The sequence below is a fragment of the Salarias fasciatus genome, chromosome 16 (genome assembly GCF_902148845.1).
Source record: "Salarias fasciatus chromosome 16, fSalaFa1.1, whole genome shotgun sequence".
Classification (NCBI taxonomy): domain Eukaryota; kingdom Metazoa; phylum Chordata; class Actinopteri; order Blenniiformes; family Blenniidae; genus Salarias; species Salarias fasciatus.
In genome coordinates, this window is record NC_043760.1 from 30,627,720 (window position 1) to 30,648,594 (window position 20,875).

General features: G+C 47.8%; 1 protein-coding gene across 1 annotated transcript; it reads right to left on the minus strand.

Annotated features, from left to right (window-relative positions):
- Window positions 1–549: 549 nt before the first annotated feature.
- On the minus strand, window positions 550–13,171 carry impg2a (interphotoreceptor matrix proteoglycan 2a). The gene is made up of 10 exons (XM_030111252.1): window positions 13,119–13,171; window positions 12,843–13,051; window positions 9,068–9,750; window positions 8,439–8,714; window positions 8,127–8,346; window positions 6,163–6,373; window positions 4,823–5,011; window positions 3,810–4,011; window positions 2,491–2,570; window positions 550–553 (listed from the first exon to the last, which is right to left on the minus strand). The coding sequence occupies exons 1-10, from the start codon at window positions 13,169–13,171 to the stop codon at window positions 550–552; spliced, it is 2,127 nt and encodes a 708-aa protein (XP_029967112.1).
- Window positions 13,172–20,875: the final 7,704 nt, after the last annotated feature.

Sequence of the window (20,875 nt, forward strand, 5' to 3'; positions counted from 1 at the left end):
TGAACTATTCCTTTAAAGTACAGTCGTACTCTAAAATACTGACGTGATCCCTTAGTGTTGGCTTTACATTGTAAAAAAAATAAGACCTCTACAATATAAATATCGTTTTAAATTGAATAGCACCAACAACTAAAAAAAGTGCCTCTGAAAAAAGACCTAAAAAAATCAATTTAAGCTTTCAAGAAACCACAAAGTAAACTGCTCCAATATAATCTTGGCTATCTCGACTATGCAAAAGCAATCACACTTTATGCTCCTCGATTTCTCAAAATAAAAAGGTCATGGTGAAAGGAAACCGTTATGCAACTAGGGAAAAAGTTGTTAATGCGGATACTGTACGTGTCTGTCAACATTTCAAGTAAGAGGATGCGGTCCAGGTTTCCCTGCAGGGAGACAGACGTCCAGAGGATGAGCAGCTTCCACGTCCACCGAAGACACTCGGCTCGCTCAGTCAACAGAAGGCACCAGAAGAGAGGGGGAGCGCCGCTGCCGCCGCCGCCGCCGCCACGGGGCAGACGGACGTCCGCCGCTTCACACCAGATCAGTGGTTCAGCTGAAAGACAGAAGATTCACACGGAGCAGTCCGGCCCGTGAAGAAGAAGAAGAAGGAAGAAGAGAGGAGTCTTGACCAGGAGCTTCATTTTTCAACGTGGACTCAGGAGTCTGTGAAGCAGAAGAGGAAAGGTCAAATGAAAAAAAAAAGAAATGTACAGAGCTTTGTTTTCTTCTGTGGTTGTTTTAAAGCCCGAGTTGAGTTGCGCCAACTTGAATTTGGAGGAAATATGTTAATTCTCTTTCTTGCAGCGTTAGAGGAAAAGGCAGATCCCACTTTCATGTCTTCATGCGACGTGCGGAGCTGCAGCCAGGAGCCACTTAGCTTAGCTTAAGGATGGAAACCGGGGCCCGCGCCAGACGGACGGAAACCCGAAACGAAAAACTGAGGTGTTGCGACAGTTTTGGTTGTTTTGAGAAACTCGACGCCAGGTTGATTTTTCTCTGGAGGCATTACTTCCTGAAGTCTCCTCAGATTACTGACAAAGAGGTGACAACATGTCCTGCCAGTCTCAAAAACCCGCTTTCTTTCTTCTTTTTACATTCTGGCTTTAGCTGAGTCCAAATAAAGACGTTATATCCTGTTGGGTCGTTGCTTCAGAAGCACCAGAACTTGAATTTTGTTCCGACTGGACCGAGCCAAACTCTCTCAACTCATTTCCTTCCTTTAAATTAAGCGAACACACGGCTGGCTGCAGCTGTCTCTTCACTGTCCAGACCTGTCAAAAAGTCCTCAAAAGTCATCCCATCGTAAATTATATGAGAATGATTTTAAAGTCTGGAGCTGTTACTCTTCAGTTTTAGCATCAAAATCTTAAAATGAAAAACAAACATGCTAGGAAAAGGCATTCCCCTGAACATCTGACTCTCCCCACTGAACACAGCTCTCCTGGTAACAGTAAACATCCTGTTTATATTGAAAACAGTTTGGTATTACGGTATTACTGATGATGATCCATCTTCTAACACAGGTTCTGTTACTTTTGCATCTCGTTTTACAGTTCCATCCTTTCTGCTGTCTGTTACTGATGTACCAGACATAAAAACAGAACCTGAAGATGTTAGATAAACCTGAAAGTGTAGAGAGCTGTGAAGGAGTGTCGTCCCCTCTTCATGAAGACTCCCTGGTTTTGGCTGAACCCGACTGTGCGGAGTTTGCATGTTCTCCATGCGTGGGTTTCCCCTTTGTACTCCAGTTTCCTCACATGACCCAAAAACAGGCATCCTAGGTGAATCCCTGTCCTTAAATTCCCTGTGGATGTGGATGTGAGTCTCTCTGCTGTTGCACATTTTCAGCTGGGCTGGCTCCAGCGCTCCACAAACTTAAATAAAAGAAGTTATGAAGACCCTGAGCGAGATATAGGAAATGTGTAAATGAAGAAGAAATACCTTTGTGTTGAGAGAGAAGCTTCATGTCTGTGCAGAGGAGCTCTCTCGACGGGTGTCCAGAACTCTGCATGCAAACACAAACACATCTGATTTCACCTTTCCACGTAAATCAAACCCTCTATTCGCCGTATAAACGACTGGCCGCGGCTCAGCGCGGCTTCATCTGGCAGGGAGAATCCCGGCGGTGCCCGGAGAGCCGATCCGCGGCCAGATTACAGCTCAGGAACAATCCCCACCGCTGCACACAGACATGTGGGCTGCTGCCAGGCGCTTGGCACGCAGGCGGATGTATGCACGTCCTAATGGGTTCTGCCTCGGCGTATCAGCTCCAGGACCCGCTGCTGAAGACTTAGCCGAGATAAATCTGTCTCCATACTGGTTTGGCACGACTCAAACCCTTCGTCTCTGCCAAATCTCCACTGACAAACCCCCTGTGCCACTCCAGACCGTCAGCCTCCGCTATCTGACGTCCACTTCCCTTTTCCCTCTTCCCCCGGACCGTCTGGCCCGTTTCGTTATCTCGCTGCAGAGAACAGGGGAGATACTGACGCTTGATGCTGCCGCACGAAGTCCGCGAACTGCCGGTCCTTAGCGTAGAGCTCGATGATGCGAATCCTGTCCTGGATTTCCTGCAGACACACATGACACGAAGGGAAACATCACATCAGGCAGATAAACAGCAAACTGAACGCACTTTGGTGCACTCATCCTGTGGCACGCACACATTTACACGCTCACACACAAACACTGCCGCCATGCAAACTGAGACCAAGTTGGAGTGCAGCGTCTTGCTCAAGGACACTCCGACACATTCTGTGACTGATGCGCTTTAAAAGACTGTCCTGTTTGTCTTGCGTCGGCCTCATTTTCAATTCATTCTTGGTTTCAAGGAGCATTGAACCGTCGATCACTGTCAAAACGCTGGAAAGAGAGAAACCTTCCAAGGTGCCTTCACATCACAGGAAGTTGGAATTCAGAGTGCTGCGGCTGCCCGAGGACATTTTAACACCAGGGCGGAGTACGCCCAGAATACTGAGGAGAACTTTGTCACACCTGAGCTGTGTGGAATAAAGTGCATGTCCAACACACATCCTGATTTCTGAAGAAACAGCAAAACAATCAAAATAAATCCAAGAGTAGCGTTTTTCATTTTATCGTGAGGTAAAGGTTGTGAATTTAAATCTAACGTCTCCAAACAATGGAGCATATCCAGTATATACTTCTTCAGAGGAACAAATATGGACCATCTGAGGAGAAATCATGCTAGAAAATAAAATGTTTAGGGCTGTCAAAAGAATGTTTTTTTTAAATCATGATTAATTGCATGATTCCAAAGTTAATCGCAATTAATCACACTTAAATTCTACTTTTTTTTTTTTGCATTTGAAAGCAGTTTTCAGCCCATAACGTAAAGAATTCATCAGTCCAACAGTCCAATTTATGGTGATTGTTGAAGTTTCAGTGTCACAAATTCATGCATTCACTGATTCCTCAACAGAGCATCTTCAATGGGAATCAAACACAGAGAAAGAATTTCAAAATAAAGCTCCATGTAGGCCAACCTAATATAATGTCTGTGTTAAAAATACAGTTTTCCAACTGAAAAAAAACGTCTTAAGTCCTAAGTCTAATTATGTGATTAAAAAATTAATCTTTAATCATGATTAATGCGATTAACTCTGACAGCCCTAAAAATAATACAAAGTAAAATACGGCAGTATTTTGTTAGAACTGTGTTTCTTTTGTTTTTTAATGGAGATGAATTAAACTTACAAAATCAGCTAGAATCATTAAATCAGGGGTTACTCATGTGGCAGTACACACACACACACACACACACACACACACACACACACACACACACACACCTCCTTGGTCAGCTCGCTGTTCTCGTAGATGTGCCGTATCTCCTCGCTGCTGAAGTCGGTGGAGGCCTCGGCGCTGGCGCTGCTGTAGACCGGGGCCTCCGGGTAGCGGCGGTAGTAGTGGCTGTAGCCCGTGGTGGCCTCGCTCTCGTACATGGGGTTGTACTTGGTGGCCCTCTCCAGGGACGGCAGGCTCTCGGCCCGCCTGCTCCGGAGGAACCGGCGTGGAAACAGGACGATAAACAGCGCGGCGCTTTAATTAGGGGAAGCAGGAAATAAAGCTGAACCGCTGCGAACACGACGTTAGTGTGGATTAACCCCAATTAACCTTGGATAAATCAGTCTGTTTATGCGAGGCGGTCGGTCCGAGACGAGCAGAAAGCCTATTGTGTCAGGTGTTTAAGGCCCTTTAGAAATAGATCAGCACAATATCTGATCAGCTAATTGGCTGAGGTTAGCAGTAAGTCTCCACAGGTAACTGCGGGATCAGCATCTCACACACACACACACACTCTCTCATGAATGGCTGTGTGCGTGTCTTCAGAGGAGGGATGAGGACGAGAACGAGAGGACGTGGAGACACGGAGCCGCTGCACCGCCGCTGCCGGTTAAGACGGATAAAGAGACGCAGGACTGGATAATTCTGGCCGTCTCAGCGAGGCCTCAGTCCTGGGATTCCTCAACTTATTCCGCCTCCCCGGGAAAATAACCAGGCCTCTTTAATCTAAAGCTGATTACGTGGAGGAGAGAAAGTCATTAAACGGCCTAATTTTGAAGTTTTTCTGTTCACTATCAAAGAGAAAGGCCCCGAGCTAACGGCTTCGCTGGACCGAGGAAAATAATTCTCCCGTTAAACTTTCCACTCGTCATCTTTAATGCCTTCCATCGTGTACAGTCTGTGATACTGTAACTTCTATTTCTGTCAGATCTTTTAACTTAACCCTTATTTTACCAAACTACGATATAAAACAAACCTGCTCCAGTGTTTGTATGAAGGAAATGTGTTATGTCCTCACCGTATGGGGTCCTCCGACTCGTCCTTGTCGTACTGATCCCGTAGCGTTCTGGCCAGGAAGAAGATGACCCCGGAGGCCACTAGCAGGAAGCCGGCCACCGAGGCGATGGCGATGCCGACCACCAGCGGCTCGGACACGTACTCCTCGCAGTGCTCGCCCCGGTACCACCAGTTCTCCCCGACACGGCACCTGGAGACGACAGGGTTTCACTCATGAAGAACAAGTAGACAAGTGGATTAGTGACCATCTTCATTCCCACTCAGTCTAAATCACTATTTTTGTACATTTTACAAAAAGTTGTCAGAAACAGAAACAATCCTGAGACCGGATTGAGACGAATTTCTGCAAAAACTCAGGATCCTTGCATTTCCCTCATTACGGTATAATGAAACTTCTCCTTTATCTGTTCTGCGAAACTTTGTTTTCAAGTGTATTTTTCCAGGTGTTTGTTTCCCGTCTCCATGGAGCGACCCAGCGACTCCTGGCTGGACGGCCAGAGGTAAATAGCGGTCCAGCAGCATCTGGATCTGTCTGGGTGTTTTATGAGGCGGTGGTGGGTGTGAAACTCAGGTTAGTGCTCATCTCGGCCTGCAGTCTGCTCACAATCACAGCAGTCCTCCTGGAAAAGGCCAAGCGGGGTCTGGAGACGCGTTTCTGTCGCTGACTGAGATTATTAGCTTTTCTTTATTCACACATCTACGTTACTGAAACCAATGCACAAATTAGAAAATGAACCATGGTACTGTGGCGTGTATGTTTGAAAATGAACATAAACGCCGTTCAGTCTTCACAACTACGCCTCTCCAAATGGAAGTAGTTTTTATTTATGTCCAGAGCATTAACGCTTTTATTCCTGTCATGACAAAACAGGCACAATTTGGATTTTTTGACAGTTCTACAGCCATAAAATCAAACTGAATCCAGACATCCTGAGTAAATAAATAAACACTGAGCACGGCCAATGCTTTGATCATTTAAACAAAGAAAAAAGTTGACCTCCTGAATTTGATTTTGTGCCAAAAACATACAGTGACAGACGGTAACTGAAGCCAACAGGGACATAAAACACAGTCTTTATTCCATTTAGTTGTTTACGTCTACAATCCATTGTTCTGAACAGAGGAGGCGGAGCTACAGCGTAAAGAGGACCTGGGGGTGAATTCCTCTCCCAGCTGAGGCCGTGCTCTCCTGCTAAAGTGCTTCAGAATCTGTTCAGTGTTATGCGAAGAGGCACCAGCCTCTCAGACCTGCACACACACACACACACACACACACACTCCTTCCCGCACACACTCCTCTGCACGCACGCAAGCAGATCACTTCCCCTAATCCCCGCCCACCTGCAGATGGCTCCCTGGCCCGGGATGACGTCGCACTTGCCGTCATTGAGGCAGAAGTCGACCTGCAGCTCGCAGATACTCTGGCACGGCAGGCCGTCCACGCTGAAGTAGCCGGCGTTGCACACGCACTCCGCCTCCCCCGACCACTTGTTCACTTTGCACTCGGCGTATTCGTTGCAGGCCTGGAACTTACAGGGGTCGGCCTGGTCACCTGAGAGAGGAGGGGCGGCGGAGGGCTCAGTCAGAGGAAGGAAAACGTCTGAGGTCGAAGTCAGTCTGGATTATTCTGTCCAGTATGGGACAAATGATATTTTGAGGCACACACTCTATACGTGCATTGTTAAAGAAACAATTCACAAACTGCTTTCCTGAAAAACATAATTTAAAATAAAAATGGTAGACAACTGCAGAAAGCAGCAAGAGCCTGAAAAACATGCCAGAAAGCAGATAGAAACCGAAATAGTAAAATTAAACTATAAATTTAACTGAAACTACAGGCATGAACTTTGCACAAATTAATGAATATGAATTTAAGAAAAAAAATCACTGTGTGAATTGTTGCACTTGAATAGTAAAATATCAAGAGATTAACCAAAATAAAACTTGACCCTCGAAGAGTAAGTCTGTGAAAGTGTATTTTTAGAGGGCTGATTTTTTAAATGCAAGTTTCAACAGGTTGGTTCAACCTGAGGCTCCTTGATGATGAAAGGTCTTCGCTTTCAGAGATCATTAGAAGTTTGTGAAGGTTTCCCTCCATCTTGACCCTTAAATGACCTCTGCTGTACTTTTACTTTTGGTTTGAAGACCCTTCAATGATCTAAGGATCACGATGGGAGCTGAATAATTCAACTGAGGTCTTTTTCACTGACTGGCTGAACGAGCAACGACAGATTCTTCAGTGTTGTGGTCGTTTCAGAAGGCAGATTGATTTGTAGAGATTACAATGGGAAAAGTGTTTTTTTTTCCACGTTTGGGGGTTAGAGATGTGAAATGTCATCTCTCAAAATCTTATAATTCATCAATGTGAGAACTGAAAACATGCATTAAAATTAACTCAAACCAAACTGAAATATAAGTTCTGAATAAAATATTCCATCCATCCATCCAAGGTCATGAACAGACGGAGAGACAAACTAAAACCACGGTGGAGTCCAACGCCCACTTTGAGCAGGCCTTACGATATGTCAACGATATATGACGCTGAAATAAAACAATTTAGAGATAGAGTTTTAACAACTTCCTGCAAAAACAAACTTGAATAGTCACAGTTATCTGCATATTATTTATACTTTCTCTTTTTCCGGGATCCATCAAAAGCTTTAGCTGTGATGATAAACAAACATGAATTGATTGACGGCGACTGAAGTTCTCACACACAGATTCTGGGTTCAATACCACATGAGGCGACGATGAAACACAAACGGTTTAAAAGAAGAGCACTAATCAGGTGATGAAGAGACTCCAGTCCAGAGATCCTTGATTGGTTCAACTCAGGTGAAGCGACCTTGATTTTACCATCTGTGTTTTCACAGCATTTCACTCAAAAATACATTTTTCTGAAGCGACTTCATGGATAATTCTGTCATAAAACAATGTTTTGATATTGTATTCAATTAAGGAACAGTTTGACGCTTTGGAAAAGATGCCAAATGCAGTTTTTCCACGAGCCAGACGCGGAGATTGAACGCTGAATACAGCCTCCCTGCCAGCAGGCCGTTAGCGCTCCGCTCGCTCAGAACCTCAGTCCGCCCAGAAACGATACAGCGGGCCTGATTGCACATCAATCGCTCAGTCATTTTGGGACCGTTTTTCTTATTTCTTGTCATCACGGTCAGATAAACTCAACAGCTGTTTGCTGTTTGGTGAGAGTTCAAACATGAGAATGGCATTCATCATCTAGAAAAAAAAAGAAACAGCGAACTTCCAGAAGCTTCTAAAGCTGCAGAGTGACGGTGAGAACTCGCCTGATTCCACGTCCAGGGAGTACTTATCGATGGCCAGGTTCATGGTCTGGTAGGCGGTGTTGCAGAAGTCCTCCAGGATCAGGTAGACGGTGGTGGTGACGCCTCGGGCCACGGGTTTCCCAAACCTCATCCGGCTGTTGACCACAATGCTCCCATTCCTGAAGTTCAGGATCTCCAGGTTCTCAAAGTGACTCAGGTTGGACTGGAGGTAAGGCACAAGCTGGAGAAAGATTGGGTTTTGTTCATTGATTTGACGAAGATATTAAGTGGAAATCATGAACAGTGCAGCTGCAGTAAGGTGTTTGTGCTCACCAGCTCCAGGAATCGCTGCTCCAGGGCCTTGTACTCCGGAGAACTCTTGTTAAAGAGATCCTCAGAGAAGACCATGTTGGTCACACGCAGGCTGAAGAAGACCATGAGCGCCCGGCCCGGATTCACGGGCATGGCGATGCTGGCCTGGTCGGTGTTGATCCCCACGCCGAAGGGAAACCCAGTGCTGCCCTCCTCTGTGTGGTTGGTCAGACCAAAACCGTAGTGGACCACATCGAAGCCGCTGTCTCCAGGAGTGACGTCCTCCAAGTCTTCGCTCTGAGGGAGGAAAAGGTACGAACGTGAAACCTAAAGATTTCCAGGAACTAAGAGCATTCTCCATTAGTATATGAGGATTTGTCGAATGTCTTATATCAACACCAGAGAGTGAAAGTGTTTCGAAGCATAAATTTAATATCCTGTCTGAAAGCAAAAACAATCTGGAGACGTCAAACGCTCATTCACTTCATTCAGAGTTGGGTCACAGGGAGTCACAGCAAGAGGCAGGGAACACTGAGAAACTAATAAACCTCATACTCATCCTCTCTGAGAACACCCAGGGAGTCACAGGGAGAACATGCAAACACAGAGACCCTGCCAGCCATTCCCGGTTCTGTTCTGTTTAGTTTTACCTCCACCAGTGAGGGGTTGATTGCGTCAGGTTGGAGGTCAAACGCCGGATCGGTGTCGGCGATCCTGGTGAAAGGAGACTCCCTCTCCGGAGACAGGGCCGTCGGTTCGGCGGGACTCCAGGAGTCCGGCAGCGGCGGCTCGTCTTTGCTGACCGGTAGGATCTCGTCCTCAGTTAGATCTTCTGTTGAGATCTCTGGATCTCGCGGTGCCTCCTCCTCCCCCTCCTCCGTCACCTCCGTCCCTGCTGGGCTCACCACCACGCTAACGGCTGGATCGTCCTCGGGCTGTTTGGCACTGAATTCCTCATCTGTGACCACAGACGGGTCAGGCTGGGCTGCATCTGGAGCCTCTGGAAGGGGGACCTGGACAGGCAGATCCTCTTCTTCTGTGGTTTCAGTGGTGAATGTAGAGATCTCGACGTCTTCTGGTATTTCAGCCTCGTTCGCCACGACCTCCTCCAGAGGTTCAACAGCTGTCTCCTTCTCCTCATCTCCACCGGCCGCGGAGGGATCGACCGGGCCTCCCAGACCGTCCACGCCCGAGCCGGACGCCTCGACTTCCACCGGCGGTTCAGGAAGTGTGGCGCTGTCTGGTAGCTCAGCTGGCGGGTCTTCAGGCGGAAGCGTGTCTGCAGCAGGGCTCTGCACAGCGTCCTCAAAAAACAAACCCTCTTCCTCGATGCCTGGGAAAGCAGAGATGAGAAGAAACTTAACTGATCTCTGGTGGCTCCTTTACTTCACTTTACAAAATATCGGAGAGGAAGATCTCTGTCGAAGAGCAATTCTCTGGAACGGCTCAGAAGCTTAAGAGAGATTCAGTTCTTACCGGTAGTTTTTGGTGCACTGGTGATGAGTTCAGGAGCCGGAGGCACAACCTGACTTTCCTCCAGAACAACGACATCACCTCCTGCTGTTGCCACGGTGTTGGTTTCTGAAAGGTCGACCTGGATGGAGTCGTCCCCGTCCCCTTCGACAGTCAACACATCCGGAGCTCCACCTTCAGGACTGACCTGAGTCAGAGAGAGAAACGCTGAGTTCTGTTTTACAAACCTTCTCCCCCACAAAGCCTGTTTTAATATAAGCAGAGAAAAGCGAGGAACCAGTCCTGCAGTCTCCTTCATTAGTTTCTAGGCCAGGAAGTCGGTGGGAGCCGAGAGAGCCAGACGTCATTCAGCATATCATCCCTCACGCTGCTGACACCGGTAATGGTGGTAAAGTGACCTGCTAAAGGTCATAACCCAGGAAATCCTGAGGTTAGCTGACCTGTAGCTCAAACCTGTGACCTGCTGATCCCCGGGCTGATGCTCTTACCAGTTGGCCACAAAATGAAACAGAGAGCAGGGAATGAGGAGTGAATATTGGCAGCTTATTGATGCAGAATAGCGAAAACCTGAACTCCAACTGCAGCTTTATGAGTCTGTGTCTGAAATTCAAAGGAGCTTTAAGATGATCTATGAGCAGCAATACTGAGAAAAAGATGGAATTAATCCCATTTTACATCTTATTTTTCAAGGTTTTGCAAAAAAATCTAATGTGTACCAACTTGTTACAGCTTGTCCTGAATAAATCTTTCTTTCTGGGTTTAAATGACTTTCTGACTTGATTGCTGATTGCCCAGCCGCTAACCGTGAGGCAGCTGAGAGCTTCAGCGGCTCGGCGGCTCGGCGCTCGGCCCGGCATTGTAAATCACTTACCGGTGACAAATTCGCCAACCTCCTCTAACCCATATTATGAGAGAAATTAATCACCGGGTCGCGCTGCGCCGCAGAGCGAAGCAGCAGGCGCGTTGAGCGCAAACCGAACTCTGACGAGCATCAAAGCGAGCGCTCGACCGCAAGGCAGCGCAAATAAAGACAGACGGACGGGCCCGAGATGGCATTACTGGTCTGAATCGACTCAGATGTGCGGTCTCCGGTCCCGCGGCGCGCTGCAGGCTCTGCCTCAGAATAGCAGTGGATTATTATAGCAAGAGCCAAACTAATCCTGAAAGCTTCGCTTCATCCTCGCCGGTGAGCTCATCCCCCACCGGCCTACCTGCTCTGGAGGAGTCTGGATAACGTCTCCGGCCAGTTGCAGGTTATCGCAACATCAGTCATACAACTGTCAGCAGTCTTTTGACAAAAGCGCTCCTTCGACTCTCTCTGGCGCTGGGAGCAGCCGGATCGCCTGGAGAGAGATTGTTGCCATGATAATAATTGTGAAGGCAACGTGTTGCTCACCGTGGCTCCGTCTGCTGCGTTGACAGACTCAGGAATCTCAGACACTGTGGAACCAGAGCAGAAACAAATATTAATACAAACTGACACAAGAGCCGAACGCGCCAAATAGCCCAAATGCCTCGATCTGCCAAAGTCTGCAAAATCCTTTTAACTGTAAGCGTTTCCCCACCGAAGGCCTGCATTCATGACAGCGTTACCTTCAGGGGTAAATATCTACAAATCAGTGCTAAAATCTGGAGTGAATAAGAGCCACCGTGGGCCAAGCTCATTTCTGCATCACCAGCAAAGCAGAAAAACAAAGGCGGGCTGTGTCGTTACGCTCCCCAGCCACACATGTCGGCCATATGAGCGCTCAGCCGTCATCTCGCATGTCACAGCCTATAACTAACGTGAGCATCAGAGGGCATCCAGGAGCGCGCCGTAAACCAACGACACGCATTCTTCTAAAAACACGAGCAAAAATCAGAAATCTCCCAGGAGCAGGACACGCTAGACACGTTATCCCGTCACTGAGAGGCGGCAGCCGAGCGGAGGAGGCAGCTGAGTGCAGAGAAAAGGCTGTTTCACCTGAATGAGTCAGATGAAAGGCACAGGTTCAGTCATTTTTCTGATGAATTGGATGAAGATCAAAACTGAGTTCATGGCACAGAGCAAAGTAACTGCAATGAAGATCAATTAACGTCCTCAGTGAAGTATTTTTTTTAACAAAACAATAATTTTATGGAATTATATGAACAATGGAAACCTGCAGCAGGATCACCTGTATTGTCCAGAGAGCTGCTAAAGATAGAATTTAATGTAAGAATGAGAAAAGTCCAGTGTGTTGAGCGTTTTTAAACTGAATCGGGCTTCATTCCTCTGTGTGATTTGGCATCCTTCTTTCATTTAACTGAAACTAGGCCCGTTCTGCTGATGCGGCGGTTTTCAATGCTCTGATGCTGTAAAGTTAGTTTAGCAGAAGTGGGGCTTTGTGAACTGGAGGTGTGTTTATTCCCATCCCGCCCAGCGAACGACATCCTGAAGGTTTTAACTTCAGCCCGAACGATCCGGCGAGGACTGGAAGATCCACACTGTGTCGGCCAAAAGAAGGGATTAAAGTAAAGTTTAAAACTAAAAAAACATCAGGGCTCGGATTTCAAACGCCCTTTCTGCTGAGTTTCCCTTCGCAGACCATTTAATGACAAGGACTTAACTGTAACTGAATAAACGCGCAGCTCCTATAACTGATGACTCTGTTATTTGTCCGTTAGAAATGGCCCACTTCTGCTCCGAGTCTCCGTATAAATATGTTTCTGTCGTCTGTGACAGAAAGAGCCGTCGAATAAGAAACAGATGAAACTATTAAAGCCCTGGAATGTTTTCTCAAGCGGTGTACCGTATGTTGTAATATCAGAGCGGGGTTTACGGTGCCTCTATTCGATATGACACATGGAGGCCCGCCATGCGCTTCGAGCACCTGCCAGCGCATTCCCAGCGACGTCGCCGCCGTGCAGACTGAATAAATGGCCCAAATGGGAGCAGGCGAGCGTCCGGTTACAGCGGCGAGGGTCTCTTACCGCTCTCCAGCCCCTGCTTCTGGAGGGCCTCGGTGAAGAGGTTCTTGACCTCGCTGACGGTGTAGACCACGGTGGGGGGCGCGCCGACGCGGCGGTACGAGCTCTCCACGCGGTTGGACTGCAGGGTCAGGTAGTCCAGCTGCTCGGAGCTCACCCCGGCTCCGTTCACCACCACCGTGACGGCGTAGTCCACCCACACGCCGTCCACCCTGGACACACACACACACACACACACACACACACACACACACACACACACGTAGCTGTAACGCCAACTGGAAACACAACCGGGTCAGGATGAGGCCAAAAAAGACCAGGGGAGGGGGCATGATTTCAATTTCGGGGTCAGATAACGCCCAGTGGGAACCTGAGTTGGTCTGACAAAACATATAGTGCGTTAACGTTTTCTATTAATCCAGAGCATTCATGGACAATTTGAGAGTGATCGAAAAAGAGTTGAAAAGCAATTCTCAGAGAGAGAGAGAGAGAATCTCTGGCTTCGGTCTGGTCGAACATCGGAGCTGTTTAAAGTAATGTAGTGTGCTTATAGAGGACTGATGACTGCAGTGATTTATTCCTGCCGGGAGCGCAGGCGTGTGGCGGTGTAGCGTGAAACGGCCCAGTCAGCAGAATGATCAGTATCATCATAATAAACATGAAAACCTCACAAGAGACTCCGGGCCGTGGAAAAAAAACATCTATCAGCCTTCATTTGACTACTGGGAGCCCTCCGCACTGACCTAGTTTAGGTTGTGGGGCTTCTGGCGACAGGCGGAGCACGTGCCGGACCACAGTCGGCCCCGTTTAGATGTAGAGCGCCCCCCCCCCCCCCCCCCCCCCCCCCCCCCCCCTTCCTTCCACACTTTTGGTTTCTCTCACAGAAGGAGCCCAGCTTCTGCTCTGTCCTATAATCTGCAGATAGCAGTCAGATGTGAGACGACCGCCGGTAAAACATGTGTTCCTCGATGCATCGGCGGTCAGGAAAGTCTAAACATTAAGACTGCACATATCTCCTTCCTTCAGTCATGTTTTACTGCTTCATAATAATCGCATTGATTTAATGGGGCCACCTCATCCTATACGTTCGGGCTGCGAGCTCCACATTTCAAACCTCCTGCTGAGATGAAAAACAGCTCATCACTCCTGAAGTAACTCACTCCTCCTGACAGCAACATGAAAGACGAACAACTGGAAGTATCGTGTTCCCGCAGGACTTATGATGTATTGGAGGCCCTGAATAAATGTTAGCTTGCCTTTCTAAGCCCCGTCTGCACGCTGCTGCTTTTATCCCCGATGCTGTGTTTCTGCCTCTTCCCGTTTTGTTTTGTTCATACGTGTGTGTGCGGCTAAAGACACCAAACTGAAACGGAAGACTTTATATTCCTTATATTCCCAACACACTGAGATGTAAACACATCCCTGACATCCAGATAACCTGCAGCGATCACCTGGAGAAAAGTGGTTTGAAAGTAGGTCAAACTGTTCAGCTGCACAAGAGGAGACACGACAGGGATTTTCAGCCGACGATGATCGATGCAGCGGAGACTTAACAGCTGTCAGACTGCTCAGAGACACACAGCATCACTGGGAGAAGGGGAGCGTAGAGGTGTGAGCAAACCGGCGCCGAGTGCCGAGCATTACGGTATCAGGATCTGAATCAGGATCAGGATCAGGACCAGGATCAGGACCAGGATCATTAGAATCGTTGCGGTACTGTGTTGCGTGTGATGTAATCCCCACAGACGAGGGAGCAGACAGTCCAGCAGCATCGCCTCTAATCCGTCAGCAAAACGTTAAAGACTGAACCCAAAGGGGCAAATGAGAGGCGGAGCGGTGCAGAACGCCGCGAGGGAACACCAGTATATATGTCTCAGTGTCTTTTCAATCGTTTATTTTATTTTTGTTTTCAGATTTCTGGCTTCTATCATCATCTATCATCAGAAATGTTTAAGTTCTGTTGACTGGTGAAGATTATTCATTTTCAGTAACCTCTCACAAACCTCAATTCAAATTTTCATCTTTGGTTTTATTAAACAACTGAGTTTTTATTAAATTAAAGAATGTCCCTCTGGGAATGATAAAGTATATCTATTCTGTTCTATTTCCGTCCATACAGCGGCGGTTAGGTACCGGCGAAGCATCTGGCTGCAGGGTGGAGATAATAAGATTTTCTAACCTAATTCTCTCTGCAAGAAGAAAAGAGGCATTATTTACTTTTCTGTCTATTTTAAATACAGTCTATTTCATTTCCAGCTGGAGAAATCCAGAGTTGTGGTATTTCTCCTCCTTATTGAATCCTTCCTCTCTGCTGGTTTTACTCCACACATTTCCCTGCAGCCGTCCTGCTCTCCCTCGCTCCGCTGCAGGCCGATCACCGAGGCCGCAAAGCTGAGATAATCGTCCCGATAACGGAGCACCTGCTCACTTGGTCGGACCCAAACTGATCCCACTTAACAGGTGAGCGACCGCACTAAGGCCATTAGCACAGGCAACTAGTGACACACCTCGACACGTGCCCTCGCTCACAGGTAAACACCGGCCGAGATGAGGGAGAGGCCACACACACTCCAGCTACCAACTTGATCGGGATCTGCGAGCTTAAAGGCCGGAGAGGACGGGGAGGAGGACTCAAGGACAAGGGGTCAGGGTGTGAAGGGAGGACTCACCCCTGGGCGTCCTTCTGCGGCCTGTTTGAAACAAGGAGGAGCTGCTCAGTCTCAGGATGAGGTGCCTGCTGGCCGCAACGCGCCGCCAGCTGTTTCAGCCATAAAAAACACGAGGAGGGAGACTGACCTCAAGTCCATCACAGACACACTCCTGAATCCAGGAAGGCCCTCCAGAGCATCTTCAATCTGGAAAAGACAGCGATAATCAGCCGCTGGACGGAAGCCACGTGAATATACTATTTTCACATTGTGTGAGTTACTGAGTGTCAAAATAAATCAGACTTATTGCCCACAGAGGACTCATCGAGTCTGGAGCCGCTGAGGGGCGTTTTGTGCCGAGGTCCAGATTCTCCACAGACCGGCCGACTCGGAAACTCTTTTTATTGGTACGTGAGGATTTGCATCTCCACACAATGCACGGAAAAACAATGCATACGCTGTTCCGCAGACCCACTGACCCACTTTATTTAATCTTTTGGAGAAAAAGAAGGACTCCAGGGCCGGTTGTCAGCCAGCTTGTCCTCCTTTACTTCTTCACCGTCCCTTATTTACAATGTGAGACTGGAGTCCCGGTTTTCCCCTTCACTGACACAGACCTTAATCTTTTCAAGGCACGTGAGATCGCTGCTATGTGTTACTGTACGTAAACGCATGTGCACGTTTAACGTGACCAGAGAATCTTCCCCGGGGAATAAAAAGCAGGTCAGCAACCTGGAAAAACCTGAACACGGCCAGCGATCAGACACAGCAGTTCACTTCACTTCACAGTTCATGTAGAACTGAGCATCTGCTGCAAGCAGGACAAAAAAATCTCCTCAAGGTAATATTCCAAACGATAGCTGCAAAATATCTGAAGGTAACTTAAATACAGTATGTCATCAGGTTAAAACTTACAATGGTATTTCTCCCATGAAAAGAATGGAATATAACACAGGTAGAATAGCATTGCAAATGTATTTCAAAACAGCTCTTTGTTAAAAAAAAAATAAATCAATAAAACCTCCTTTTAAGAAATCTGAGGATTCACAGACGCATGCACAGTTCCACATGAAGCAATTAATCCTGTGCATGATGCTTTTAAAGGCGAGTGTGTGCATGTTTGTGTGTTCCCATGTGTTGCTGACTGAAGGGAAAAAGCTTGGAGATGAATTTACAGACTTCACGGAGAAGCTGTAAAACCACGGAAAGCGCTACCAGAGGTGAGAACCGAGGAAACACACGCATGTAGAGAGTTTCACCAATTCCCAGGACACACCGTAAAGCTGTGTTTTCAGCACCTATTTAGTAAATTTCATCTGAGCCTACCGTGTGGAATGAAATGTGTGTGTGCATTCCCAACATGTCAGGGTTTTAACTGCTGAAGCCGTTAAAGAGAAAAAGCATTAAAACTAACAATGCATCAATCACAGAGCCGTCCAGCGCCAGAGCCCGTTAGAGCAGAGACGCTGTGGAGCGGCGGCACGTACCTGCTCAGCCAGCTGCCTGCTGAGGGCCTGGTACTGCAGGCTGGCCGGGTCGCGCAGCTCGTCTCCGCCGTACATCTCCCCGGTCAGGAGGATGCTCATCTCCACCACCTGCTCCAGCACGGCGGGGGCCGGGGCCTGCACGGCGATGTCGTTGTCCAGCTGTGTGTGTATGTGTGTGTGTGTGTGTGAGTGAGGGAGAGACGGAGTGAGGCCGCTGGCTGAGCGTGCACGCCATCAAAACGCTGCCCGTGCACTCACCTGACCCCCCACCTGACCTCCCTGCTCCTCCTGAGGCGCCTCCTTCGCGCCTTCTGGGTGGTTGAGTTCAAGCGGTAAAAAACAGAAAAGGATTGATGGTTTATTTCAAGTGCATGTGCGCTTAAACCGTTGGCAGGAAGCGTGGCTGCTGATAGCTGTTTAGATTAAACCTGCCTGACCCTGAGTTCTGTCTAAATCTCTCTGAACTGGCTTCCGATCAAACTCTCACGTTAACCACAGACAGAAACAAGCAGACGGTGGGGAATAAAGCTGCCGGCTGGATTCTGCTGCAGCTACCGGACGGCTATCAGGAGACACTGACCGAGCTCCGGAGCGTCCACGGCCTCCGGCGTGTCCGGCGTCGGCGTGCTGTCAGACAGGAGAGCAGCATCAGCAACGCTCCACTCTCACCGTTTTAAACAAACACAGCAGGTTTGTCACGGTGCGGGTGGAGACACAGGACATCTACAGGTCAAAGGATCACGTTTTGAACAGTTTTTAAAGAAATGACCCAGAGAGATCGATGCCAGCAGCCTTTCTTTTCTCCTGGCGTCATTTCAGTGAGGCGGGAGCCAAAGCCTGACGCTGGTCCTCCTGAGTCTCTGCAGCATCACAGCACGTCAAACACGTTTCCTGCTGCAAGCGTCTGTGACGATCAGCAGAACGGGGAGTTCTTTCACTTCATGATGTGAAGACACATCTGAGAACAGTTCTTGTAAAAGGATGCTCTTTTTCATCAGGTTTTCAAGCCTTTATGAGACTTTTTCTGTACTCTATTTTCCCTCTTGGGGAGAATATTTGTGAATCAGTTATGGACTTGGGGCTTTCTCTGAGCGGAGCCTGCTTATTCTGCCTTTTCACTCAGTAATCCCTTTAAAAACATCAGTTTCATTTTAAAAGGTGACTATAAGTTGAGTGATTGTTTTCCATGTGATGAACGTGTGGACGACTTCTACTACTAGCAGCACCAAGTCAGATAAAGCGACACATAAGACCGACTTAAACTCCTGGATACTTCTCCTTCAGAGTGTTAGAGCAGAGCCACTCAGTTCCATCGCCAAACAATCTGTTTTGAGCGATTTCTGTTTCGCAGTGACACAGATGCCTAATATCAGGCGTTACTTGTCGACAGGATGAACTCATTGTTGGCTTTGGCCTTCACTGCAGCTTTTCAAAACAATTCAAAGACAGATACATAAAAAAAGAGAGAGAGCTCAGTGATGTTATCCTTCGGAGAGGGATCTCAGAGACAGCAGAACTCAGAGACTGGGATCTAAGTCGGCACAAACAATCCAAAACAAAGCGCTGAAGTGACGTGTGGTTCGAGGAGAGAGGATATGAACAGGTCAGGCTGAGGAGCCTCTGACGGCCTCACCTGCACATATGCTGCCAGGACCTGGTGGGCTCGCTACAGATGGAGGGAAAAATGACACAGAACACAGACTTGGTGATGAAACGGTACATGTGATCACTGGAACGTCACACTGCGAACAGCTGAGCCGTCTCCTACCTTTTCAGGCCTGGAAGAGACATTCTCTGAAAAGGGGGAAACAGCGTGTTGAGCTGGAGGGTCCACTCAGGAGTCTGATCACATCTGCTGGAGCATGATGGACTCACCTTTTTAACCAGGGACTGGTGCTCGTCGGACTGGCTGAAGACGCTGCCAACGCGCTGTGCGGTGACGGCGCCTTCCTGGCACTGCTTCATCCAGCTCTGGTACTCCTCTTGCTCGGGGAGGCGGTCCCAGAAGATCTTGAAAGCCTCCCATATGGTCTCCTGACACACTGGAGAGACCAGAGAAACACGCCGTCCACTTTTAATCTGCACTTCAGACTGAGCAGAAAACGTTCATTCAGCTTTCCTCGATCCGTTTCTGCTGGTCTTTCCTGGTATTTTCTTGTGTTTTGTCTTGTTTCCCCGCCGTGCTGCAGTGCATTCCCAGCGCTCGTCCCTCCATGTGGTCTCCAGTGTTTCCCTCGTGTCTCTGCTGCTGTTATTTATTGTGTCTTGTCAAATCCCTCATGTTTTGTGTTTCATTTCAGAGCAGCTGTATCTTGTCATCTTCTAGCTTAACTTCTTCTTATCTCAGTGTGTCGCTCAACATGCCAGAATCAATGTAAGTCTTTATGAGCTCTGCAAGCTAATGTGCACCACCTGTTATTTTTCCCGCTGTGAGTCTGTTGTCTTGGCGCAGTTACATTTCTTAGGCTGAGTTCTGTGGACATGTGACGGGCCACCCTGAGAGCTCCCCAAGTCAAAACTAAACTAACTCCTGAATATTAGAGGGATGAGACAGGGAGGATTGGATCCTCGCTGTCTGGATGCTCCTCTCTGAATCTGACCCCACTTGTTGATTGTATCTTGTTCTTATGCCAGCCACATATGATCTCCTACATTTAGGTCATGAATGCCTTTAGAAATGTTCGTTAGACAGGATAGAGCATCGTTTTTAACCAGACTCCAGCCTCAAACCGCCAGCGCCACAAACAACGACGTGACATAACTGCCTGTTGATGAGTCAGCCGACTGGGCACCGGTCCAGAGTCAGAGCACACACATACGTCTTCTCTAATCTACGCTGCCTGCGAGGCCGAGGCCGGCCGGAGACTCCAGTGGTCACCTGGTGGAGTTACGTAACAAACCTCCCCTTTGCCCCGTTGCAGGCTAACGCCGCTCGTCTCTCTCTGCCTCTGGCACAGCCCTCCAGCTCCAGGCTTCACTGTCGGAAATGAGGATTTTGCAAATATAATACAGAGTTCTTCTAGTATTAGTGGATCGAATGTTGATTTATGGTATCGTAACTCCTTTAATTCAGTGTATTGCATCTGCGTTGCATCTATTTTATGACTCTGAAAACTCCCCAAATTGATAAAAGAAAGGATTTTTTTTTTTTTTTTTGACAATCAGCAAAACTTCCATCTGATAGTTCCAGGTTTTACTGCTGCACGTGAGAGTTATGAGTTAGTTTTAACTCTGCTGTATACAGTTTAGGAGTTCATTCTCACAGTATACTATCCTTTATTATTGATGATTGGTCAATGAGCTGCATGTTGGCCACACATTGCTCCTGTGCCTGATCTCTGTGACCCACAAGCTGATTTCCAAATATCCATAAATCATAGGTTCATATAAAAATCAGTTTTACCATATTTAAACACATTTGATCAGAACAAAGGCAGCATCATGGATCTGCAGCTTATCAACTGCTCTGGCAGCCAAGTAGAATCATGGATAATGTTATTGATAACGAATCGATCCATCCAATATCAACACGATGTCTGGATTCAGTATTGTGGTTTTGAGCACATATGTGAAAATAAGGTCACACCAAACCAGCAATACCTGCAGGCTGTGTTCATTAGAAACAGACACCACGAAGGAAGAAGAAAATGTTCCTCTTCGTGTAAACAGACCCTCTAAGCACACCACGGTCTGTTTAGATGCAAATCGCACGAGGCCTGATTACCACACAGATGTCCAGCGACGTTCTTCCACTTCACACTGCTGTATATTTTTTTGTAAAATGTCACAATGACTAATATGTGTCCTCCTGGAACACAAAGCCTGAACACACTCAGGCTTGTCTCTGGAGTCGCTGACCTCCCCTGGCGACGCGCAGGTCTACATTCACGCCTGATCTCAC